The sequence below is a fragment of the Patagioenas fasciata genome, chromosome 8, assembly GCF_037038585.1.
Source record: "Patagioenas fasciata isolate bPatFas1 chromosome 8, bPatFas1.hap1, whole genome shotgun sequence".
Lineage (NCBI taxonomy): Eukaryota > Metazoa > Chordata > Aves > Columbiformes > Columbidae > Patagioenas > Patagioenas fasciata.
The window spans coordinates 27681292-27702229 of NC_092527.1; the positions used below are offsets into that span (position 1 = coordinate 27681292).

The 20938-nt window shown below is 53.5% G+C and overlaps 1 protein-coding gene across 1 annotated transcript; it reads right to left on the reverse strand.

The window, feature by feature from the left end:
- Nucleotides 1-698: 698 nt before the first annotated feature.
- Nucleotides 699-18959, reverse strand: ABCC2 (ATP binding cassette subfamily C member 2). The gene is made up of 32 exons (XM_065843107.2): nucleotides 18841-18959; nucleotides 18098-18271; nucleotides 17503-17628; nucleotides 16326-16460; nucleotides 15803-15925; nucleotides 15404-15459; nucleotides 14924-15155; nucleotides 14112-14293; nucleotides 13399-13576; nucleotides 12651-12905; nucleotides 12486-12551; nucleotides 11841-11978; nucleotides 11427-11573; nucleotides 11045-11129; nucleotides 10888-10954; nucleotides 10586-10712; nucleotides 10264-10440; nucleotides 9980-10147; nucleotides 9498-9684; nucleotides 7534-7666; nucleotides 7003-7108; nucleotides 6540-6759; nucleotides 5911-6065; nucleotides 4768-4923; nucleotides 4466-4665; nucleotides 3717-3843; nucleotides 3271-3372; nucleotides 3033-3176; nucleotides 2609-2767; nucleotides 2204-2370; nucleotides 1668-1862; nucleotides 699-1255 (listed from the first exon to the last, which is right to left on the reverse strand). The coding sequence occupies exons 1-32, from the start codon at nucleotides 18880-18882 to the stop codon at nucleotides 1126-1128; spliced, it is 4659 nt and encodes a 1552-aa protein (XP_065699179.1). The 5' UTR covers nucleotides 18883-18959; the 3' UTR covers nucleotides 699-1125.
- Nucleotides 18960-20938: the final 1979 nt, after the last annotated feature.

Below are 20938 nucleotides of genomic sequence, written 5' to 3' on the forward strand. Positions count from 1 at the left end.
CTCAGGCCATGCAGAGCTAGAAAGAACATTTACCTTCAGTAGGGTCCAGCATGCTTCTGCCTTGGTGTTTGTGCCAGCTGCAGCTTGGGCAGTCGGAAACCCTCACAGGGAAGTTCTTCATCAAGATGAAGCAATTACATTACAGTCTCACTCCACTATGTGTTACATGATTCAACAGGGGCTGTGGGTGCATTGTGTCCTCCTGCCACCAGCCAGGGTGAAGGGGGTTGCTCCGCTGCAAGCACATGGGCAGCAGCAGCGTGCAGATGGGCATGCCAGCAGCGGATGTCAGAGCTGCAGCTCCTGGCTTTCATGCCCAAGAGCAATCCAGAGTTCATCGCCAGGAACCGCCATGTTTTGTGTGTTACATGTTTATATGTCAGTGGAGGACGTGCATGTGCCTGCAGCTCTTGAGCCTTTCTTCACCACAGTCAGGTTTGTAGTGTGGAGCCACAGCCCAAAATCTGTCTTACTAGTGGTTATGATTGCCCCAGGAGCTGCCTCATTTAGTCACACTACAGTCAGCAGGAGCTGCAGCCGTAGGGAAGGCAGGCCCTGGCTTCTCCACCTCTGCCACCAGTGTTCATGCCTTGATATACCTGTGCCACTAGATTTGGACGCCCCATCCGTGTGTGTCTGCGTGACCTGTGTTACCAGCTTCCCCCAAGCATTAGCCAGGTTTAAAGCGAAACCGAGGGTTATTTACCATGCTTTAAAGTCAAACTTTATTTACAAAAAGTAAATAATAGATTAAACTGTAAATTTCACTCTGTAGTGCTAAAACATCTATCATCAGCTAGGTTCCTGTGGCATGGTGAAGCACAAAAACTAAGACCCCCCCCCCGCCATGGGGGTCATGCTCTCCCCACCCAGCAGATAACTTCCTCTCTATACTGGACTAAACTATGCAGCTCCAGACCCTCATGTGCACAGCAGCCAGGATGTGGTAGCAAGGTTAACAGCTCACTCCAGATCCTCCCTCCCTGGGAGTCAGAGAAGCCACCCTCTCCCCTTCCCAGCTGCAGAGACAAATTCCTGGGCAGCTGCAGGAAACGCAGGTGCCTGCTTGGTAAGCGCCAGCAGGAGGGAGCTGCCCAGGCACACCTGCACACTGCTCCAGTCCACCTACAGCACAGAAATTTCTGTATTTGTGATGCCGGCATCCTTTGCCATCAAGGAGAAAGTGCCTTGCTTCTTGAGCAGCTCCTCGGGGCTGTCGTATTCCACAATCCTCCCAGCCTGCAGGACCATCACCCTGGAGCAGGGAAGGAGAAGGCCTGAGCATCCTGGATCCGATTTGATAGCACTGCTGGTGCCAACACTACAGCCTCACCAACCCTTGCTGCTCCACAGCCATATTACATGGTTCACCTCTCAGCACAGAAGTGAGGGCACCACCCTCCTCTGTGTGCCGGCAGGGTGACACACACAAGTTGTCAATAATTCCTCTATGGCCTGTTGTTCTAAAGAAGGATCCCCACAAAGGCATAACTACTGCCCACCCATCCTTCCCATCCCTCTATTCTGCTCTCCTAGAAGCTCTGTATGTTGCTGTACTGGGCACTGCATCCACCCCTCTCCCTCTGGCTGCATCCTTGCTTCTGCTGCTGGCCAGCCCTTGCCCTGTCCTTGGAGTCCAGAGCCCCATCCCCCTTGCCCCACGGTACCTGTTACTGTCCATGATGGTGTGGAGGCGGTGGGCGATGGTAAGGACGGTGCAGTCAGCAAACTCACTCCGGATCGTTGTCTGGATTAAATGATCAGTTTCTAAATCTACAGCTGCTGTTGCTTCATCCAGGATGAGGATTTTGGCTTTGTGGAGAAGGGCCCGGGCCAGGCACACCAGCTGCCGCTGCCCAATGCTGGGATGAGGTGGGTAACCTGAGTTACTAGGTGGACATCAGCAGGACTTCTGCAAGGCCACCACCACAAGCTGCCCTGACTCGACCTGCCTGCACAACCCTCCCCAGCCTTGCCCCAGCTGATCATTTGCCACCCCGAGCACCACATGCCTCAGGATCTTGCTCCCTGGGCCACCATGGAAGGGTTGGCTCACACTGGTTCCCTGACAGCCCTGACTCCTGGACCGTGTTCTCCCACCCTCACTCCCAAAAACATACGTGCCCTTGTCCCTGGACAGCTGCTGTTCCCTGGGACCAGGGAAAGGCAGGGGAGCTAGGCATGCCTCTGCTCCTGCACTCACCTCAGGTTCTCCCCTCCCTCGTTCACATTATGCAGCAGCCTCTCAGGAAGGTCTTGCACATACGTCTTCAGGTGGGCCAGCTCCAGGGCCTTCCAGACCTCCTCGTCTGTGTACCGGTCAAAGGGGTCCAGGTTCATCCGCAGGGTGCCAGTAAAGAGCACAGGATCCTGCCAAGGACAGCACCATGTTCAGCCATGCCATGGCCATTCAGAAGAGTCCCCAAGTCTGGCCATATCCTGCCCACCCCACTGCTTGCAGCTGGGCAGGGAGGTGGTCATGGCATGATCGCAGACCCTTGGACTCTCCACAGCACCAGGGATGCACTAAGGCCAATACACCACCCAGGGAACAGAGCTTGGGGTGCCCATGCAGCAGTGGGACAGGGAAAGGTGGGGGTCAGCTCACCTGGGGGATGATGGTGAGGTTCTGGCGCAGGTCGTGGAGGCCAATCGTTGCTATATCCACATTGTCAATGATGATTTTCCCTTCAGCAGCCTCCAGCACCCGGAAGAGGCAGTTGGTGAGAGAGGATTTCCCAGCCCCTGTCCGGCCCACAACCCCAACCTGTGGAAGCAGATCTTTAGACCAGCTGACAGGGCTGAAGAAAACAGGGCAGATGCTCTCTGTCTTGTTCTGGTGAGCCTTCCTGCAATCACCATATCCCACACTTTCTCTTTCTATGCTTGCCCTGCAGCTCAAGTCCCCAGGAGCAACATCCCATGACCATCCCTCCCCAGCCCACAGACCAAAGCTAAGAGGACAGAAACAACTTTAACATCCTGTCACTCTGGCAAGAGCACGATGAGGACAGAGGCAGAAAGGTTCTCACCTTCTCGGTGCTCCTAATATTGCAGGTGATCCCCTGAAGAACCAGTTCCAACTCAGGTCGGTAACGAACTTTGTAGTCAATGAACTGGATCTCGCCTTTGCTGGGCCAGCCATGGGGTGGACGCTTTTCTGTCACCCACGGAGCCTGGGTGCACAGGAACATTAGAGGGTTGCACCCTGTGATGCTTACTCGCACCAAACTGCGCAGCAGGTGTTTGCCTGGACCCTGGTCTACTCACCTCATTCTTCACCTTTGAGTACTCATGTACCCGCTCGACAGCCACAATGTTCGTCTCCAGGTCTGAAGATGTCCGCACCAGCCAGTTCAGTGTCTGGGTAATCTGCATGGCAGAGCCAGAGAATGCAGAGCTCAGTGGGACCCAGCAACAACCACCTCCCACCACAGCTCAGGGCTCAGCCTGGGCTCGAGAGCTTTGCTGTAGCATCTCTGATCCACAGAGGGAACATGCTCCTCCCCATGGCAGCAGGCACCCCCCTCACACTGGGAAGTGTGTTCCCCTGGCTTCATAGCAGCTCCCCAGGTGATGGGACACCCCAGCTAATCCCCTCTCCATGGATCAGGGCTGGAGGCAGGGCAGCACCCTGCAGCCAGCCCAGACCCATCAGGGTTTTGCTCCTAGAAACAGCCCTGCCCTGGAATAAGAGGAAGCTTTCATTGGCTCACATTGAGGGCAGAGGAGACAGAAAGACCCACGATGCCGCCGTTCAAAGTGCCCTTTGAAATCACAGCTAGAAGCGCAGAGAAGAAGACCACCAGGCTTCCAAGAAACTCCAGACGGATGGCCAGCCACCTGCACCGGGAGAGCATGGCTGAGGGGTGGTGGGAGAGGCATCTGCCTGTGCCCAACACAGGGCCCACCAGTGAGACCAGCATCCCTGTGCCCCCAGCCCCAAGCCCAGTGCTGTACACATGATATCTGCACCTACACAGCATATGATCTGTGGCCGATTCTGCAAGCAAATTCATTGTATCTGTCAGTCTCTGTGTCTCACAAAGAACCTTCTCTGCTGGTAATACCACATATCTGTACAACCCTCACACACCCAAAGCATCTACACAGTAACATATCAACACCAGATACTGTCCCCATCACACTCCCACCTGGTCTGGAGCATCAGCCTGGGGTTCCTCCCAGAACCCACCAAGACCATCTCAGCCCTTGACAGCACAGTTCAGCCTGCCCAGGCTCTGGACACTTTGTAAGGCGACACACTCTGGCTTTCAAAATCACCCTAAAATGTATCCTTACCACAGATAGTGTCCCTGTCCCAAGCTCCCCCAGTTCCTACACGGACCCTCAATCCTGAGATCAAGAGGGAGAACTGCAGCATCTCGGGGACCTCTCTCAGGACCCAGAAGCCACTGGGCAGAGGTGCTGCAGGCTGTGCTGTAGCATAATGAGTAAAACTCACCTATTTGAGACTATCCAGGAGTAAACACTTTTCTGATTGATGTCCATGGTGCTCTCATTTTGCTGCAGGAACCGTTCTTGGTGTCCATAGGCCCGGATCACGGAAAGGCCTGACACTGTCTCACCAAAGTGGGAATAGATGGGAGACCTAGTTACAGAGTCCAGACGTCGTAGCTGGCGTGATGTGGAGATGTAGAAGCGCTGAAATGAAGGACACAGCTTGGTTACCAATACAAAGCCCAGCAGCAACAAAGATACTGCTCTGAGCAGGGCAGAAGCTTCTCTGAAGCCCCAGTTACTCACCAGCACAAAATAGTAGAAGATGCCCAAGGGAATGACAAGAAGAGCAAAGAATGGGGTGGCCAGGGAGATCACGAGCAATGTGCTAATGATGCCCGTGAAACAGGAAAGCCAGGTGCGGAAGGACATGGGAATGGTCTCATCTATCGTGAAGATGTCCTGGAGCACACAAAGAAGTGGGGAGAAGCAGTCAGTGACGCCAGGGAGAGGGAGAAGTTCAAAGGCTCCACACAAGTGGGGCTTCTAGACATTCATATGGTAACACAGTGACAAACCCTTGCAAAAATTTAGGATGACGCTGAATTGGTGTTAAGGTCACAATCCCATTTAGGGCCATAGCTCTTAGCTTGGGAATGGCTGATTTAACTGAGATGTTTTCTATAATATTCTCCTGTAGCACGGACCAGCTTTGGGAACTGCATCTTCACCTGGATCCAGAGTGTCAGGGCAGGAATTGAGGCAGAAAGAGGGACAGGGCTGACCCCAGGTCCATGCTGACCCCAGGTCTCCAGCTTGTCATCGTCCCTCTCCTAGCCGGGCACCATGTACTCCCTCGTCTCAGAGTAAACCCAGCAGGCCCACAGGCTTGATCCCTCAAGCGAGATTTTTATTCCCAAAAATCAAGAGATGTCACTGAAGGAAGAAGTGGAGTTGCTGCACACTTGACACCACCTGTCTGTATTCTCCCTCCTTTCTTGTTTTGTCTTTGTTTTATGACCCTCATTTACACAGGAAAGACGGTATAATTTGCTGAGAATCCCTAAGCAGATGGGCAACTCATTACGGGACATGAGCTCTAGGCTCCTGCCTCTCTTGGTAATCTACTCTGGACCCTCTTCAGTTTCTCCACATCCCTCTTGACACGGTGTCCCCAAAACAGGTCACAGAATCCAGGTCTGGCCTCCCTAGCACTGAGCAGAGGAGACAGTAAATTGCTGTGATCTGCTGGTCACTCTCCTCCTAATATAGCCCAGGGCATGGTTTGCCTCAGTCAGCCTTGCATCCACCATGCCCTTCTGGTCCCTTCCAGGCCCTGATCAGGGCTCACCTGTGCAGTGCTGAACAGTAACAGGGTTATGCCACAACCCAGTGCTCTCCAGACCTGCTGGAACAAACACCTTCTTCTTGTTGGGACTGTCCTCTTACCTTGGCAAAACGATTCACAATGCGGCCAGTTGGGGTCGTGTCAAAAAAGCTCATGGGTACACGCAGGATGTTGCTGAGCAGGTGCTGATGCATAACTCGGGAGGCTTGCATGGCACCACGAGCACACAGCATGGTTGCAAAAAGCAGGAAGACAGCTGCAAGGAGAGAACAAGGCGGTCATCACCAGCTCATGGTGACACTGGCCTCAGGCACCCTTTGGCTGGAGGGACACATCAAGCAGCTCCAAGCCAGCAGCTCAACAGCAAACCACTGTGACAGTCCTGCATTCGACCTTCTTGGGAGGCCACAGTGACTGTGTCCCACCACAGAGGAAGAACATCAACCCTTCAAGAAAGCTTTGGGCCCCTGGCACTATCTGCAAACTGGTTAAGGACAATGATCTTCAACCTCAGAGGGCAACACAGACTTCTTGGGACAATTTACACTGGCTTAAGACTGATACCTGCCCCTAATTCAGCCAGGAGCAGGAGGAAAGGCAGCAGCAGACAGATGGACACAGTGCTGGTCCCTTGCTCCTTGCCACACTGCTGGCTGCGGGTCTTGCAAGTCATATCCCTTCTGGACACCACAGCTGGGGTGAGCAGGAACCCCTCTGCTCCCACACTCACCCTGGGACAGTCCCAGCACCCCAAAGACACCGATTCGCAGGTCTCGCTGCTGTACAGGGTAGGTCTGGTTCAGATAGAGCTGTGCATCATCTGTCCAGGCGCTGAGCCACAAGTTGGTCCCCACGTAGGCAGCGTTCTGACCGATGTAGCCCATGGCAACCCAGAAAGAATACCACAAGCCAACACCACGCAGGTACCGCAGGTACATGGAGAACTTCACCTGTGGACCAGTTCAGCCCATCACCACTGCCCAGCAAACTGTGTCCAGTGACACCCAGCACAGCCCTGGGACTCCCACCTTGCTGCCCACACTGGTCCCCTCTGCCACTTTGCCCACCAGCCCCAGGCAGCTCTGGCTGCAGTGAGGCCACAGAGAGTCAGCATCAGCCTCTCTGAGCCACAGTCAGGGTCTTGTAGCACTAAGCCAGGGAAGCACAATGCTTTCTCCATCCACCCTCCTCACCTTGCCAGTTTCCACAGCTTCTTTCTCAATCAGTTGCTGGCCCTTCACCCTCTTTGGGGGCTCCTCCTGGGCCTTCTTCCGGGAATTGGTGCTGTTTTTACTAAGGCTGCAGGGAGGTGATGGGCACAATTAGTCACAGGGTGCTGGATGGGTCCTACTCTCCTGGGGGTCCATCCCCATGCTGCATTGGGACACCAGTGCTGGAGCCCTCTGGGAAACGTCCTAACTGGGACAGCTTTGAATTAGTCTTGTGGAAGCCCTAGGCATTTGCAGCCATGAAATCATAACCCTCATCCCCAAAAGCAGAACCAGACAGCAGCAGGAGTTTCATGCAAGACCACAGAGCAAGGCTGTGACACACTACTGTGAGTAAAAGCAAGAGCACATGCTCCTGACCCAGCCCAGCTACTGGTAGGAGTATGTAGGCAGGCTTCCAGCAGGAACTCCCCCAGGAAGACCCCAGACCCCTGTCTCCAGGGGAGCAGAGCAGGGGGTAGAGGAGGGAGCTGAGAGCTCAGGTTAAGTTCCCACCTGCGACTGAACTGTCTCTGATGGATACTGGCCTCTCGCTTCAGGGTCATGGTCACCACATCTTCAGGGCTCTCCTCCATGCAAGGCTCAATGTCTTCATCACTCTGCTCTTCATCTGCAGCTAACGCAACAGCTACAAGCACAGCGATGTGGGAAGGTGCGGTCAGGCATGGAGAAGAGAGCAGATCCCATGCACCACAGCTCTGCTGCACTCAGCTCCACCCTGTACCCCAGGCCCAGGCTGGGTCCTACCACCACTCATCAAAGTCTCTTCCAACCCTGCTGCAAGCCCAATACAGCAGGAAGAGAAAGAAATCCATTGTGCTGGAGACAACTGACAGGGGATACAGGACTAAAGGTCTGCATGGAGGCAGTCTGTGTTGCTGACTTAGAATCATAGAATTATTTAGGTTGGAAAAGATCTTTAAGATCATTGAGTCCAACTTTTAACCTAACACTGCCAAGTTCACCACTAAATCAAGTCTCTAAGCACCACATCAACGCCTCTTTTAAATAACTCCAGGGATGGTGACTCCACTGCTTCCCTGGGCAGCCTGTTCAATGCTTGACAACCCTTTCGGTTAAGAATTTTTTCCTAATATCCAATTTAAACCTCTCCCGGTGCAACTTGAAGGCATTTCCTCCTGTCCTATCACTTCTTATGTGGGAGAAGAGACTGACACCCTCCGTGCTACAACCTCCTTTCACAAGAACGTCTCCCCTCAACCTCTTCTTTTCCAGGCTAAACAGGCCCAGTTCCCTCAGCCATTCCTCATAAGACTTGTGCTCCAAACCCCTCATCAGCTATATTGCCCTTCTCTGAACTCTCTCCTGCACCTCCATGTCTTCCTAACATGAATACAGGATTTGAGGTGGGGCCTCACCAGCATGGAGTACAGGGAGACGGTCGCTGCCCTAGTCCTGCTGGCAACACTGTTCTTGACGCACACCAGGATGCTGTTGGCCTTTTTGGCCACCTGGGCACACTTCTGGCTCATGTTCAGCCAGCTGTCAATCAACACCCCCAGGTCCTTTTCCTCTAGGCAGCTTTCCAGCCTTTCTTCCCCAAGCCTGTAGCGCTCCATGGGGTTGTTGTGACCCAAGTGCAGGACCCGGCACTTGGCCTTGTTAAACCTCATACAATTGGCCACAACCCATCGATCCAGCCAGTTCAGATCCCTCTATATGGCCATCCTGCCCTCCAGCAGATCAACATTCCCATCCAACTTGGTGTTGTTTGCAAACTTACTGAGAATGCACTCAATCCCCTCACTCAGAAAATTGATAAAGAGGTTAAACAGAACTGGCCCCAGTACCGTGCCCTGGGGAATGCCACTTGTGATCTAGTGGAACTTATCCTGGTACCACCAGTGGGACTACAGCCAGAGATTTGTCCTGGTTTAGAAGGTGCAAGATCTGGTAGATGGAGTCATTCCAGGTTGGGAACATCCCTCTGAGCCAGTGGAGATGGGTCCTGTGGGGATGGACTGGGAATAGCCAGGCTTCAGCTGAACAACTGGGCTGAGCCCAGGCAGGGTGAGCATCCACCTGATCTGACACCACTCCTCTCCATAGCACTGGGGGACATGATAAAGATTAAATGCTTTCCAACAGTATGTTTAGAATAAACCAAAGGATCTTCCTCACCCCAGCATCACTCAGGTATGGAGCCTGTTGCTACATAACATTATGGGACCCATAAACAACAGTAAACTTAAAAGGGAGTAAAACGATTAGACAGGTCCTTCTCTGGCAGTTCAACACAATGCCTGCATGCAAATCTTAGGCAGAAAGTCCTTGTGCTGCTGATTTTCAGAAGCTGGGAAGGATTCACAGTGGCCCCCACTGGTGACTGGGCTAGATGGAGCCAGGTCAGAGTGTTGGATCAGGTCTTGGGGTTTTTAGCACCCCAAGACACACACATAGCCTCTCCAACTGTCGCAGCCCCCTTGTGTTCCCAGTACCTGTGGTATTTTTCTCTGAAGCATCCTCCTCCTGGCTGCCATACAAGTTCAGGAACTGGGCAAAGGCCCCCTTGTTTGCAAGCAATGTGCTGTAGGAGCCATGCTCAGACACTGCTCCTGCCACCAGCACCACGATGTTATCGACCTGAGGCAGGAAACTGATACTGTGCGTCACCAAGATCCGCGTCTGCAACAAAGTGGTTGCAGAGTAGTGAGCATCAGAGCACCCCTTGCCCCCCAGCCATGGGTCTGCAGGCTCTCTGTCCCCTACTTGGGGACCTCTGCCTATCAATGGCTATTAGGACACAGGGCATCCCTCTGGGGGCCCATGAAGCCTCTTCTGCCTGCTGCAGCCCCACGTGAAAACCACAGAACCCCTCTTTGCCCCAGGCAAGCAACCTCAGCCTTCCCTGGATAGTCAACACCATGCCAGTGTCACTACTGCCTGGCTGGGTGGTGGGGAGGAGGGCATGGGTGCTCACCTTGTTTCGCAGCAGCCCTTTTGGTCCCAGCACATGCTCGAAGAGATACTTGCCGACGTGAGCATCCACGGCAGACAGGGGGTCATCCAGGATGTAGATGTCTGCATTGTTGTACACTGCCCGGGCCAGGCTGACTCGCTGCTTCTGGCCACCACTCAGGTTAATGCCCTGGAAGGGAAGGGACCTCTGTGACCCCTGGGCTGGCACAGGACAACAGCTCTATCCTGTGCTGTAGGTGCAGAAAGGTCATGCTGTAGGAAACCCTTAGTGCCTGTGGCTGATACCTTCTCTCCGATCTCTGTCTGGTCACCTGCAGGGAGCAGTTCCAGGTCTGGAAGGAGGGCACATGCCTTGATGACCTGCTGATACCTGGTTTCATCCAATTCTGACCCAAAAAGGATGTTGTCTTTCAATGTGGCATTCTGGATCCAGGCCTGCTGGGGCACATAGGCCAGCGAGCCCTGGAAAGGGAGACATAAGAACACTGTCATCTCCTGCAGTTTGTCTTCGCTCTGATCCACCACTCCAGGATCAGTCCTGCCTTGCTGCCGCCCCGCTGAGCTCTCAGGTGGTCCAATAGCCCCCCGTGCCAGCTGCTCCTCTCACCTGGATGTTGATGTGTCCCTTGATATTCTCCATCTCCCCAAGCATGGCTGACACCAGAGAAGATTTGCCTGAGCCCACAGCCCCCACCACAGCCACCAGGCTCCCAGGCGCAATGTCCAGGGTGATGCTGCAAAGACATGAGGGCTGAGAAAGCAGCACTGCTGGGTCACCACCCAGCTCCTTCATGGGAACAGCACAGAACAGCATCTTTGGGGCACTCGCCTCTGGCAGCACTGGGAGATGTGACTGCTGTCCCCAACTATCATCACTCATCTGCCCCCAACATGGCCCAGACCACTCACTTTCTTATCGCAGCACTGCCGTCCCGCTCCCAGGCAAAGGTGGCCTCTGAGAAACGCACAGCACTGCCTGTCCACAGAGAGATGTCACTCGGGGCTGGGAAAGCCCAGAACTGGGTCAGCCTGTGACCCACAGGGACTAACCTGGAGGTTCACCTACCTGCAATGGGGTTGTGGTGGATAGCTGAGGTGTTCAGGTCTTCTCCACCCAAATAGCGCTCCAGCCTCACTGTCGACACTCTGACCTGCCATTGCAGAGCAAGGTGGCATGTGGGCATGGTGTGCAGCTGGGTGAGCTGGCAGGAGCCCCGTAAGCAGACCCTCCATGCACACAGCCCCACTCAAGCACCAGCCCCAAACTCTGAGCCCAAAGCCTGTGTCATGTATGTGAGTCCTGTCTCATCCCAGGTCCAGCAGAGACCTGTGCACTGACTCCTGGGTGTCCAAAACCAAGGTCCATCGCACACCTGAGCCCTATGTGCTGGTTTGGGCAGAGGTATTATGAGATCCCTTGTCACCCCCTGCCCTACGTGAGGACTGACCTGCACCACAGAAGAGAGGACCATGGGAAACATTGCCATGGGGAAGCGCAGCACATTGAAAAGGGAGATGGCAGTAAAGGCCTTCTGTGCATCCAGAATGTTGTTCTCATCCACCAGCACATAGACAGCAAAGCTGGCCAAGGAGACCTAGGACAGATAGCAGGGAAAGTCACCATCAGTGTGATTGTGTGCAGCCCAGCTCCTCATGCTCCCCTAAGACCTCAGCAGTGCCTTTCTGCTGGGGACCTGTTCCCCTACTGATTCCCTTCTCCAGGCCCCATCTCACCACTCTGATGGGACTCCTTCCCAACCATGGCTCTCCTGCCAGCAGCCAGGACTATCCCACCCCCTTGGACACAGCCCAACCCCAGCTCTGAGGATGGCACAGTCCTACCCAGACCCACTGGTGCTCACCAGGAACGGGGCACACGTGAACACGAAGACAGAGACTGCGTGCAGGTAGCTGAAGTTTGCCAAATCCTTGAGCTCGCGTGCCCGGATCTCATTGACTCGCTTCTCAAACGAAGGCTCCCAGGCAAAAAGTTTCAGGATCTGTGGAATGAGCAGGGTGAGTGGGTGCTGGCCTCATGGGAATGTTCACCTCCACACTCAGCTCTTGTTGGTGGTCAGCACCTCCATCACCAGCTCCTGACTTGCTCAGGAAACTGCTTCTCCACTGCATCTCCCCTCTCCTGTCCTGCCCCATGGCTCAGAGCACTTCCCCACAGCATTCCCACTCTCTCATCCTCAGTTTACAGGTCACTGCCGGCTCCTCTACTATCACGGTAACCTGCTCACTACCATGGCCATCCAGAAAACCCTTTCTTGGCTCCCAAGTCTTGGTCCAGGTACCCAGAGCTCCTCCCCAGACACCTTTAAAAAGGTGAGGAAGCCAAGGCAACTGCAGAGACTGAGGTGTGGGTACACCACACACAGGGGCTCCAAGTGAGACTATAACACTGGTGCTGCATGGTTATATAAGTGCACTGCTTCTAGGTAGAGTGCAGTAAGAACAGGGATGCAGGAGCTGCTCAGCATTGTCTCCACTCCACTGTTTACCTTTATTCCACTGAGGATTTCACTCATGATTTTCATACGTTCATCCTTGTTCTTCATGTTCCCCACCTACAAACAGAAGAGCCAGAGGTCACCTACACAGCAGCTCACTCTTGGAAATACACCTGGGCTGTCACAGGGAAGGGAACGGTGAGCTCCATCACTGACCTGGATGTTTTTGGACTTGGCAACCAGGAACGCATTTATGGGGATGAGCAGCACCATGACAGCAATGCCAGCCAGGACAGAGGGGCCCAGCTCTCCCCAGAGGAAGAAAATGGTCAGGATAATTTGCAAGGGGGATGACCACAGCTGGTGAACAAAGTTGGCCATGTCCATGAACCTCTGGGCATCAGCTGACATCAGATTCACAGTCTCTCCCACTGTGGACTCCTTGTGGGTGGCGCTGGACATGGTCAGAGCCTGGAGAAGAAAAGCACAAGTCACCATATGCTGGTCTGGGAGCAGCCTGGCTGCCAGCAGCATGGCGCAGAGCAGGAAATTATCAGGCCAGGCTGAAACTGCTCCTGGGTTTGCTGCTGGTGCCTCTCTGCCAGCCACAGGTGCTGCTATCACTGTCTGCACACAAGAGCCACTGGATGCTGGGGGCAAAGAAACAAAACCCTGTGCAGGAATCCCAGCAGCAGCTGCCCTGGGTGTTTCACTGCTTGGAATAGAAACCTCCCATGGCCCCCGGTAGCTGTCAAACACACAGCTGCAGCACCCAGGTCCCAGGCAGAACTAGCACCCGCAGTGTCCCCAGGGCTGGGTGAGTGTCCCACAAGCTAGGCTCTCCCCATGCCTTCCTGGGAAGAAAAGGAAAGTCACCCCAGGTTGATGGGGCAGGCAGTGAATGCCAGTATTGCCAGTCCAGCTTGGAGGAAGCCGATGGGTGCGATGACAGTGCCATACCAACCTTCTTGTAGATGGCAGCGATGAGACTGGCACGCACATTTACGCCAAGGACGAAGCACAAGCTGAAGTACTGCTGCAGGCAGAGGGACTGGATCACTGCCGTCAGGAAGAGCAGGATGGCATACACGTAGCCCTGCCAGACAAAGGCCTCCTCATCTGACACAAAGGCGATCAGCAGCCTGGAGGGCAGAGCAGCCCATGAGACCCCCACCCTATCGAGACAGGCCCCAGCAGGATGCTCCAAACCAAGGCAGGGAGAGCATCCTCACAAGAAGAGTGACAGAGACCCTGCCCAGACAGCTGGGTCGACACTTCAGCACGCTGGAGACGCCTGCCCCAGGGACATTCAGCAATGGGTCGCTTGTGAACAGACCATGCACAGAGACTGTGCAGCTCTGCAAAACAAGTGGGGCAGGTCCTGCTGGGCTGAGCTAGACTGACTCATGAAGAGGCCCAGAGAAGAGCCAGGACTGTCTCCAGGGAGGGAGCAGGGAGCAAGATATCACCCATAAGACCTGGCAGCCGGCTCGGATCAGTTTTTCATTAAACTGTAACCCAACATATTCTCATGTCTTTGGTGAGGACACAAGAAGTCCCCAGGGTGTGGGGCTGTGAGAGGTACACAGATAGAGCTGGGTTGGATGCACTGCACATAGGGAGGTTGTGGGGCTGGGAGCAAAGCCAGAATGGAGATAGGGACAGAGAAGGACTCACTTCAGCAGCTGGGGGCTGGCAAACACAAGTGCATCATGCACCAGCTTGATAACCACAGATACCAGGAGATTCTTCCAAAAAGTCTTGCACAGGGTTTTTATTAACCAGCCCCTGGGGTAATCCTTGCGAGGGCTGGAGTCCCCTTTGTCCTTCTTCTTCTTCTTCTTTGGCTGCTTCTCCTCCTAAAGAGAAGCCCACACAGAAGTAAAGGAGCTTGTTGAACAGTCTCCTTGCACCTGGAAGGACACTTCCCGTGCAGTGCCACAGCCCCCAGGTGAGGTATCCTGAATGAAGCCTTAGTTTTACCTCCTGTCATGTTCCCTCTCACTGATCTCTGCTCATGTCATACGCCCCCAACACTAACACCTCTCTTGTGCAAATGTGCCAAAGACAGCTGTTGCAAACCCCTGATCAGCCTGAAACCCTCAGACCAGAAATCAGGTGCCCCAGGAAGAATCTGAGGCCAGAAGTGATCATAGTGATGCTCACTCTGACCTCATTGCTGGGAGGCATTGGGGTGAAGGGAAAACTAAGACATAAGGTAGCTGCTTGCACTGCAGAATTGAGGGTGGTTCCTGTCCTTCTGTAGGGCAGAAAGATGGAGACTTTCTTGGTCTCTCAAAACATGGGGGATCTGCCAAGGACAGGGAAGACCTTGTTATGGGTTCCCCCTTCCTTGCCCATGCCCCTGTAGAATTGAAGAGGGGAAAGTTCAGCCAAGGGGGCTGCAGGAAGGTGAGGTGACCCCACTCCCCAAGGCTGGACCTTGATCTCTCAGTCCCATGCAAGACCAGGAGTGGGAAGGGATTTACCAGCACGAGAACGTCTTGGCTCTGGGCCTTGCTCAGGTTGTTCCCATGGTCTGGGTCACATTCCCGGTGTCTTTTCTCACGTTTCCGTTTTTCCAGTTCTGCTTGGGCCTTCCTCAATTCACTCTTCATGTTCTTCTCCAAAGCGGCATACATAGCTTGTGTCTTTTGTTCATCTTTCAATTCCCAGATATCCTCTATCTCCAAGGGCTTCCGGTAGCCCTTGAAAACCATACTGGGGAGCAGAGAAACCTCCCCTCAGCAAGTGTCTCGCACTACACCCAAGGGAGAGTTCTTGCTGCAAATGCAGAACCCTCACAGCCAGCCTGGCCCTGAGCTCAGGCTGCACAGACTGCTCTGAATGTGGTGCCTCTCTCAACTAACTCCAAGCAGCCTGTCCTGCAGGCTCCCCAAAATAGCACTGGCTCAGCCCTAAAGCACCCCCACATTCACCAGCCCAACCTCCCGCAGAGCCCAGCGCACCTGGTATACCATGCAAAGGTGATGGAGCTCAGGAAGGAGGCTGTCACCTCTGGGTTCTAGGGTAAAAACAAAAGCGGATACAAAGAGATCATTGATGCTGAGGGATGGTGTTGACGAGAGTTGACTCAGCACCCCCAGCCATTAAGGAACACCAGAGGTTTCAAACCATGCCATCTCCAGCCCCAGAAACCCCATCTCACGGCCAGAAGCAGCTGCCCTTGGTCACACATGCAGATGCCCCAGGCTGCAGGCTCCAGCTCTCACTGTGCCTCTTGCTGAAGTCCCCAGACCTGCCATCCCACAGGGTCTAGGAAGAGCTTCTGCATGAAGCCCACCCTGCCCCATGCAACACCAGCCGGGATGTGGCACCCCAAGCCCACTCCTGCATGGATCTCGCACCTGCTTTGTGATTTCCTTTGTTTCTGGGGCAACGTCTGAGAAGCCCGAGACAAGGAAGAGCAGCAACTGGAGCCCATAGGAGATGAAGAAAAGGACAAACCGTGGCATGTCAGAGATTGGTGCCTGTAGGAATGGAGAGGCCAAGGTGACTTGGGGCTTGTCTCAAGGCTGCCTGGTCCTCAGAGACAAGATCCATCCCCAGGACAGTGAACATGGCTGAGCACAACACGACAGTGTGAAACTCGCTCTGGGTCCTGGCTCAGCTTCCCTTCACCACCCCTCCCTGCATGTCCCTGACCTCCTCCCATAAGTCCCTAAGGGGAGAAATTGGTACTGGAGAGCTTATGCCTCCCCAAAGGCACAGAATGAATTCAAAGAACCATTCCTTCTCAGGTCTCTTCTGGTTCTCCAAGGTCCCAAGGGCAGCTGGGACCTTGGTGATACCACTGAGAGCTTGTCAAGATATGAAGTCTGAAGGGACATTCTTTGGGAAGAGAAGACCACAGGGAAGCGCAAACCCGACCTGCAGGGCTCTCCGGACGAGCGACTGGAACGGCAGTACCCCACAGATCAGGGACAGTGTCCAGAAGCAGAAAAGTATCCCTGAGTCTCTGCACAAGCAGAAGCGTCGTGCTTCATGGATCAGCAGGAGCAGGAGCTGGAGGGAGGAAAATCAGTCAGAAGTTCAGGCAGGGCTGCGGGACTAGGTCTGGGCTCTAAACATGCTGTGGGAGCGCGTGTCCCGGGATGCCAGCACACAGGATCTGCTGGGATTCTCTGCCTTGAAGACACTGAGCTCCCAGTGCCTGAGGTCACTGCCAACCCTACATAAGATCTGGAATTGCACATGGCAAAGGTTTATTTCAGGAAGACATAAGGCCAGGCTCCTTATAGGAGAAGCAAGGGCTAAAGACACCCTGACACTTTTCAGTTGTTCTCATCCCAGATTCTCAGATATGCCCAGCTGTGAGGAGTCACACCCTGTCTCCTGCATATTGCCTCCAGACCTGGAATTAAAGCCAGACCAGAGACCCAGCAGTGCAGCCTTTCTGGGCAATCCCATTGGCTTATAACGTCATGTGAACTCTGCACATGAAACCAAATTACACGACAAAATACAAAGGATAGCAAATGGGGGTGTTACTTTTGCTCTTAAGTGTAGCTCTTGAGCATTATGGCTTTGTTAAGACTGTTAGAATATTCCATGTTTTATATGAGATATATGCTATTTCCATCACGTTAACAGCCCCTATGTCCTCAACTTTGTTCTCTATCTGGGTGCTCTGTGGCACTTCTCGACTCCTTACACGAAACTGAGCAGTAACCCATAGGAAGCTGTGAGCAGCAAACCATAGTCTGATGTCCACTCTGTGCAATCAGTCCCGTGAAACCCAAACTGCTGCTACTAAGGCTTCTGCCAGAAAGCTTATCTGCACTCACAGTCAGAGTACCTATCTCAGCTGTAAAGAGGAAAGTGCAGAGCACTGTTCAACCAGACATGTGCCCTCAACCTCTCAGCCTTGTGCACCACCCACAAGTGGTCAGAGTTAGTCCCAATTGACCCTCCAGGCTACGCGTTCCTCATGGACACGGCTTCCAGACGATCTCTGTGCTGTGGGAAGTTTTCTGGTGCTTGGCCCCGTGGTCTCACACCCTGTCTCTTTGGCGACACCCAGCACATTTTCTGGCTGATCCCTTACCCAGGTGATGATGTACAGGCTGGGGTTTGTGTACTTGACAGCTGGCAGTAGCTCCTGTTCTGTGTCCTCCACAAACGCCAGGGCCAACTCTGCCACTGCCGTCAGCATCAGCAAGGTAGCCAGCACCTGCGGGGAGGGGGGAGCAGCCATGAGGGGAGACCCAGCCCATTGTGGGCACAGGGAGCCACTGGGAGACAACACAGTCTGACATAAAAGCACTGTGCCCTGTACACAGTAACACCCTTTCCAACCCAAACCTGTCCCAGAAGAGCTTTCTAGGGTCTTCCCACAGGAGCGCTGTTGTCATTTTAATCTCAGTGGATAACAGCCCACAAGATAAGAGGCCCCAGTACATACGTCAGCCCTCCCTCCCAGTGCATCCCAGCCCTGTTATCCTCTTGATCCCAAATATGCTTCGTGCTGGGCTCCTCTTTACATTTCTGTCCCAGATGGTGCCCTCGCCCATTGCTCATTTTCTCTTACACTTCTCATCTCTCCATCTCACACCTGACTCCAGTCCAGAAGTTTTCCAATCACCACCTCTCCATCCAAAGCTGCTCCAGCCTGCCCTCTGTGTCCCTCAGCCCCACTCTACCTGTTTGATGATGTACAGTTTGGTCACAGAGGATTTCTTGGCTCTGGATTTGCACATGGGCAGGAGCTCCCATGGTGCCAAAATCCAGATGAAGCCAAGGGGGATCCAGACCAGTACAGTTTGCTGGAAGCACACGGGCAGGTCGGCATCCGGACGAGCGAGGAAGGAGTCATTCTGGGGACAGCAAGGCCAGACAGCCAAATCACTTGGGATGGTTCGACTCTCATCCGGCTCATGGCACAAGAGCCAGCACTCCCATAGCTCCTGCCCACCCTGTTCTACCCCATTGCATGCTCCTCCTCAACACTCACCTTCCTGGCTGAGCATCTCAGTGTTCGTCCAAGGTCCCAGGTGATGCCCCCCTACCCATCTATCTGCCTGAACCTGGGAGGGCCAGCCCACAATCACCCCTTGCTGCATCCAAGCCGGCTGCAGCAGCTGGACCCAAATCACTGCCCAAGAGGTCCGTGCAGGGTGTCCCATGTTCCCAGCTGGACTGCAGGAGCAAAACAGGACAGGGCTCACTCAGGGAACTGTCATTTACATGGTTGTCTCATAGACACCACCCGGGCAGTGCACACTGCTCAGTGCGTGGCCGCCCTGGAGAAATACTGAACCTCAGCTGACCGTGGGCAGTTGGGTCTCACTGGCTGGACACGCCATGAGGCTTGGGATGTCCTGCCCGTCCCTTCCACTGAGCATCCTACCCCAAGAACAGGCAATGGGGCGATGTAGCCACTCACCCAAAAGATGGAGCCGCAGAACTCCTCCAGGGCTGCTGACATGGCTCAGGCGAGAAGAGACAGCGGTTCCTTCCCCTCGCTCTGCCTGGCTGTGTGAGCCCTGGGTGGATGCTTGGGATAAAAGTCCCCACACACCCTCAAGTGGTGTTGGGACAAAATCCCTGATGTCACACAGTTAATTGTTAACTTGGAGCTCTTGCACAACACCACAGACCAAAGCAGTGACCAAAAGCGCTTTGGAAACAGTGTGGGCTCTGGGGAAGGGAGGAGAGGAAGGCCCAAGAAAGAGACAAAAGAGGAAATGCAGGGAAGCCACTCTCAGTGTCACTGCAGGACACTGCAGCCATTGCTCAGAAACCACAGCCTTCACTGGTGCACACTGAACAAGACAAGTTTGTATGGACCCACCAAAGACAACTTTGGTGCAACAGATCTTTCCTGCCAGAACGAGCCTGCTAAACGCTGCAAAAAAGTCCAGCAAAGACTGGTCCCTCAGCAGACAAAGAAGACAGCAACCTTTTTCTCATGTACCACCCGGCCATGAGGCCCAGGACACCAGCAGTGCTCCAGGCTTGGGGACTCGCAGCATCTGGCAGCTGACCTGACCACATGCTGCAGTGATCCTTTCGAGTCCCCAGGATCGAGGTTCCTTTTACCAACTTCTGGCCTGCAGAGCCTGTAGACTTGCCCTGCTCTTCCTTTTGCTTCTCCCTTTCCCACATCTCTGTGTTGTCTGCATGTCATGGCAGCTGGCTGACCACAAAACCCAGAAGAGACTTCGAATCTTCATGCTAAGGCAACTGAGGCAGCCAGAGGATCATTCTCAAGAAGGATGACTGTCACATCACCCTGCTGCTCAGAAAGGTGGAGGTATGGGGGCAGGTAGGGATGGTGCTACTTTAAGGCCAGAACTGAATTTGTTTTATCATGCATGCTCTTGCGGAGCAGCAGATAAAAGGGGAAGGTTGGGCAACTGTGAGGACTCTGCTGTTTCATGGTTCATGGAGATAGTAGGTGACTCAGAAGTCAAGGGTGATACAATGAGTAATGGCTCAAGAACAACCCCCTTACCATCAATAGCAGAGGAAGGTTCAATGTCCAGCTCATTGGTTAATTATTATGACCTTGCATGATTAAATCCACTTGCTTTTGTAAACAAAGCTACCCTAGTGCTACATCCTCCAGGTTGGAATCAATACACTAACTAGAGCCACAATCTCATACAACGGATAAGAAATAAGTGAATGAGCAGTCCCTCCCTCAGCCCTCCTCCATTGACAGCCTCGATGTAATTCTTTCTGCTCGCTGGCACGGGTGTCCCCTGGCCTTGCCTGTATTCACATGCAGCACTGCTGCCAAGGGGAGCTCTTGCTTGTGACATTTTCCTATTTAATGCTCTGCCCCATCGCTTGTCTTGGTTTTCAGTCCATGTGACAGCCCGTCTTTGGTCTCTCATTCAGGGCTGAAGTGCTTTGTCCAGCACAGGATGCCAGCCCTCTTTAATGTTCAAAACAAGCACACCCACACTTTCACCACCCTCATACCTGCACCATACTCCTCCTAAAAACCCACAAAGCCACCTCACCATCCTTCAGCTCCTTCCATAAAGCTTCCTTCATTACTGTGTCCAGAAAATGTTCACTGGGACCAGAGCTAATGGAAGGGGTAAGATCTCTTTGGCCAACAGTACCACACCATTTCCCTGTGCTTCCCTGCCTTCACCCATCTGTTGTCCACCATCTTATAACTTCAGTTTTCAAAATTAGGCTTTGTTTCATGCTTATCTCACAGAGGGTCTGGTCCAGAACAGAGGCTTCTGCAAAGCAATCTACAAATTAGTCCAGCGCTCACTGTTCATCTGTTTCTGAAGGGTTTGTCTCTTTGTCTTGTCATGCTGTAATCCCACGTGAGTTCAAGTATTTTTTTCCTTCCCTTTTTTTTAAAAAAAACCCTCTCACAATGAAAGAACCAAACTCTCTGTTTATGATGCTGTGGAGCCTGTGTCAGCAGAATATTAATGTTGAGTTACTGTTACCTTAATCATCATGACTCAAGCAATATCACAATGTAAGTCATGAACTCTTAAGTCAAGTATTCT

Coding starts and splice junctions, on each gene's coding strand:
- ABCC2 (XM_065843107.2), bottom strand. CDS start 18,882: ATGTCAGCAGCCCTGGAGGAGTTCTGCGGCTCCATCTTTTGG. Junction 15,156..15,403: donor ACCTTTGCATGGTATACCAG/GTGCGCTGGGCT, acceptor TCTGCTCCCCAG/TATGGTTTTCAAGGGCTACC. Junction 11,979..12,485: donor AAATCCTCAGTGGAATAAAG/GTAAACAGTGGA, acceptor CTCATTCCACAG/ATCCTGAAACTTTTTGCCTG.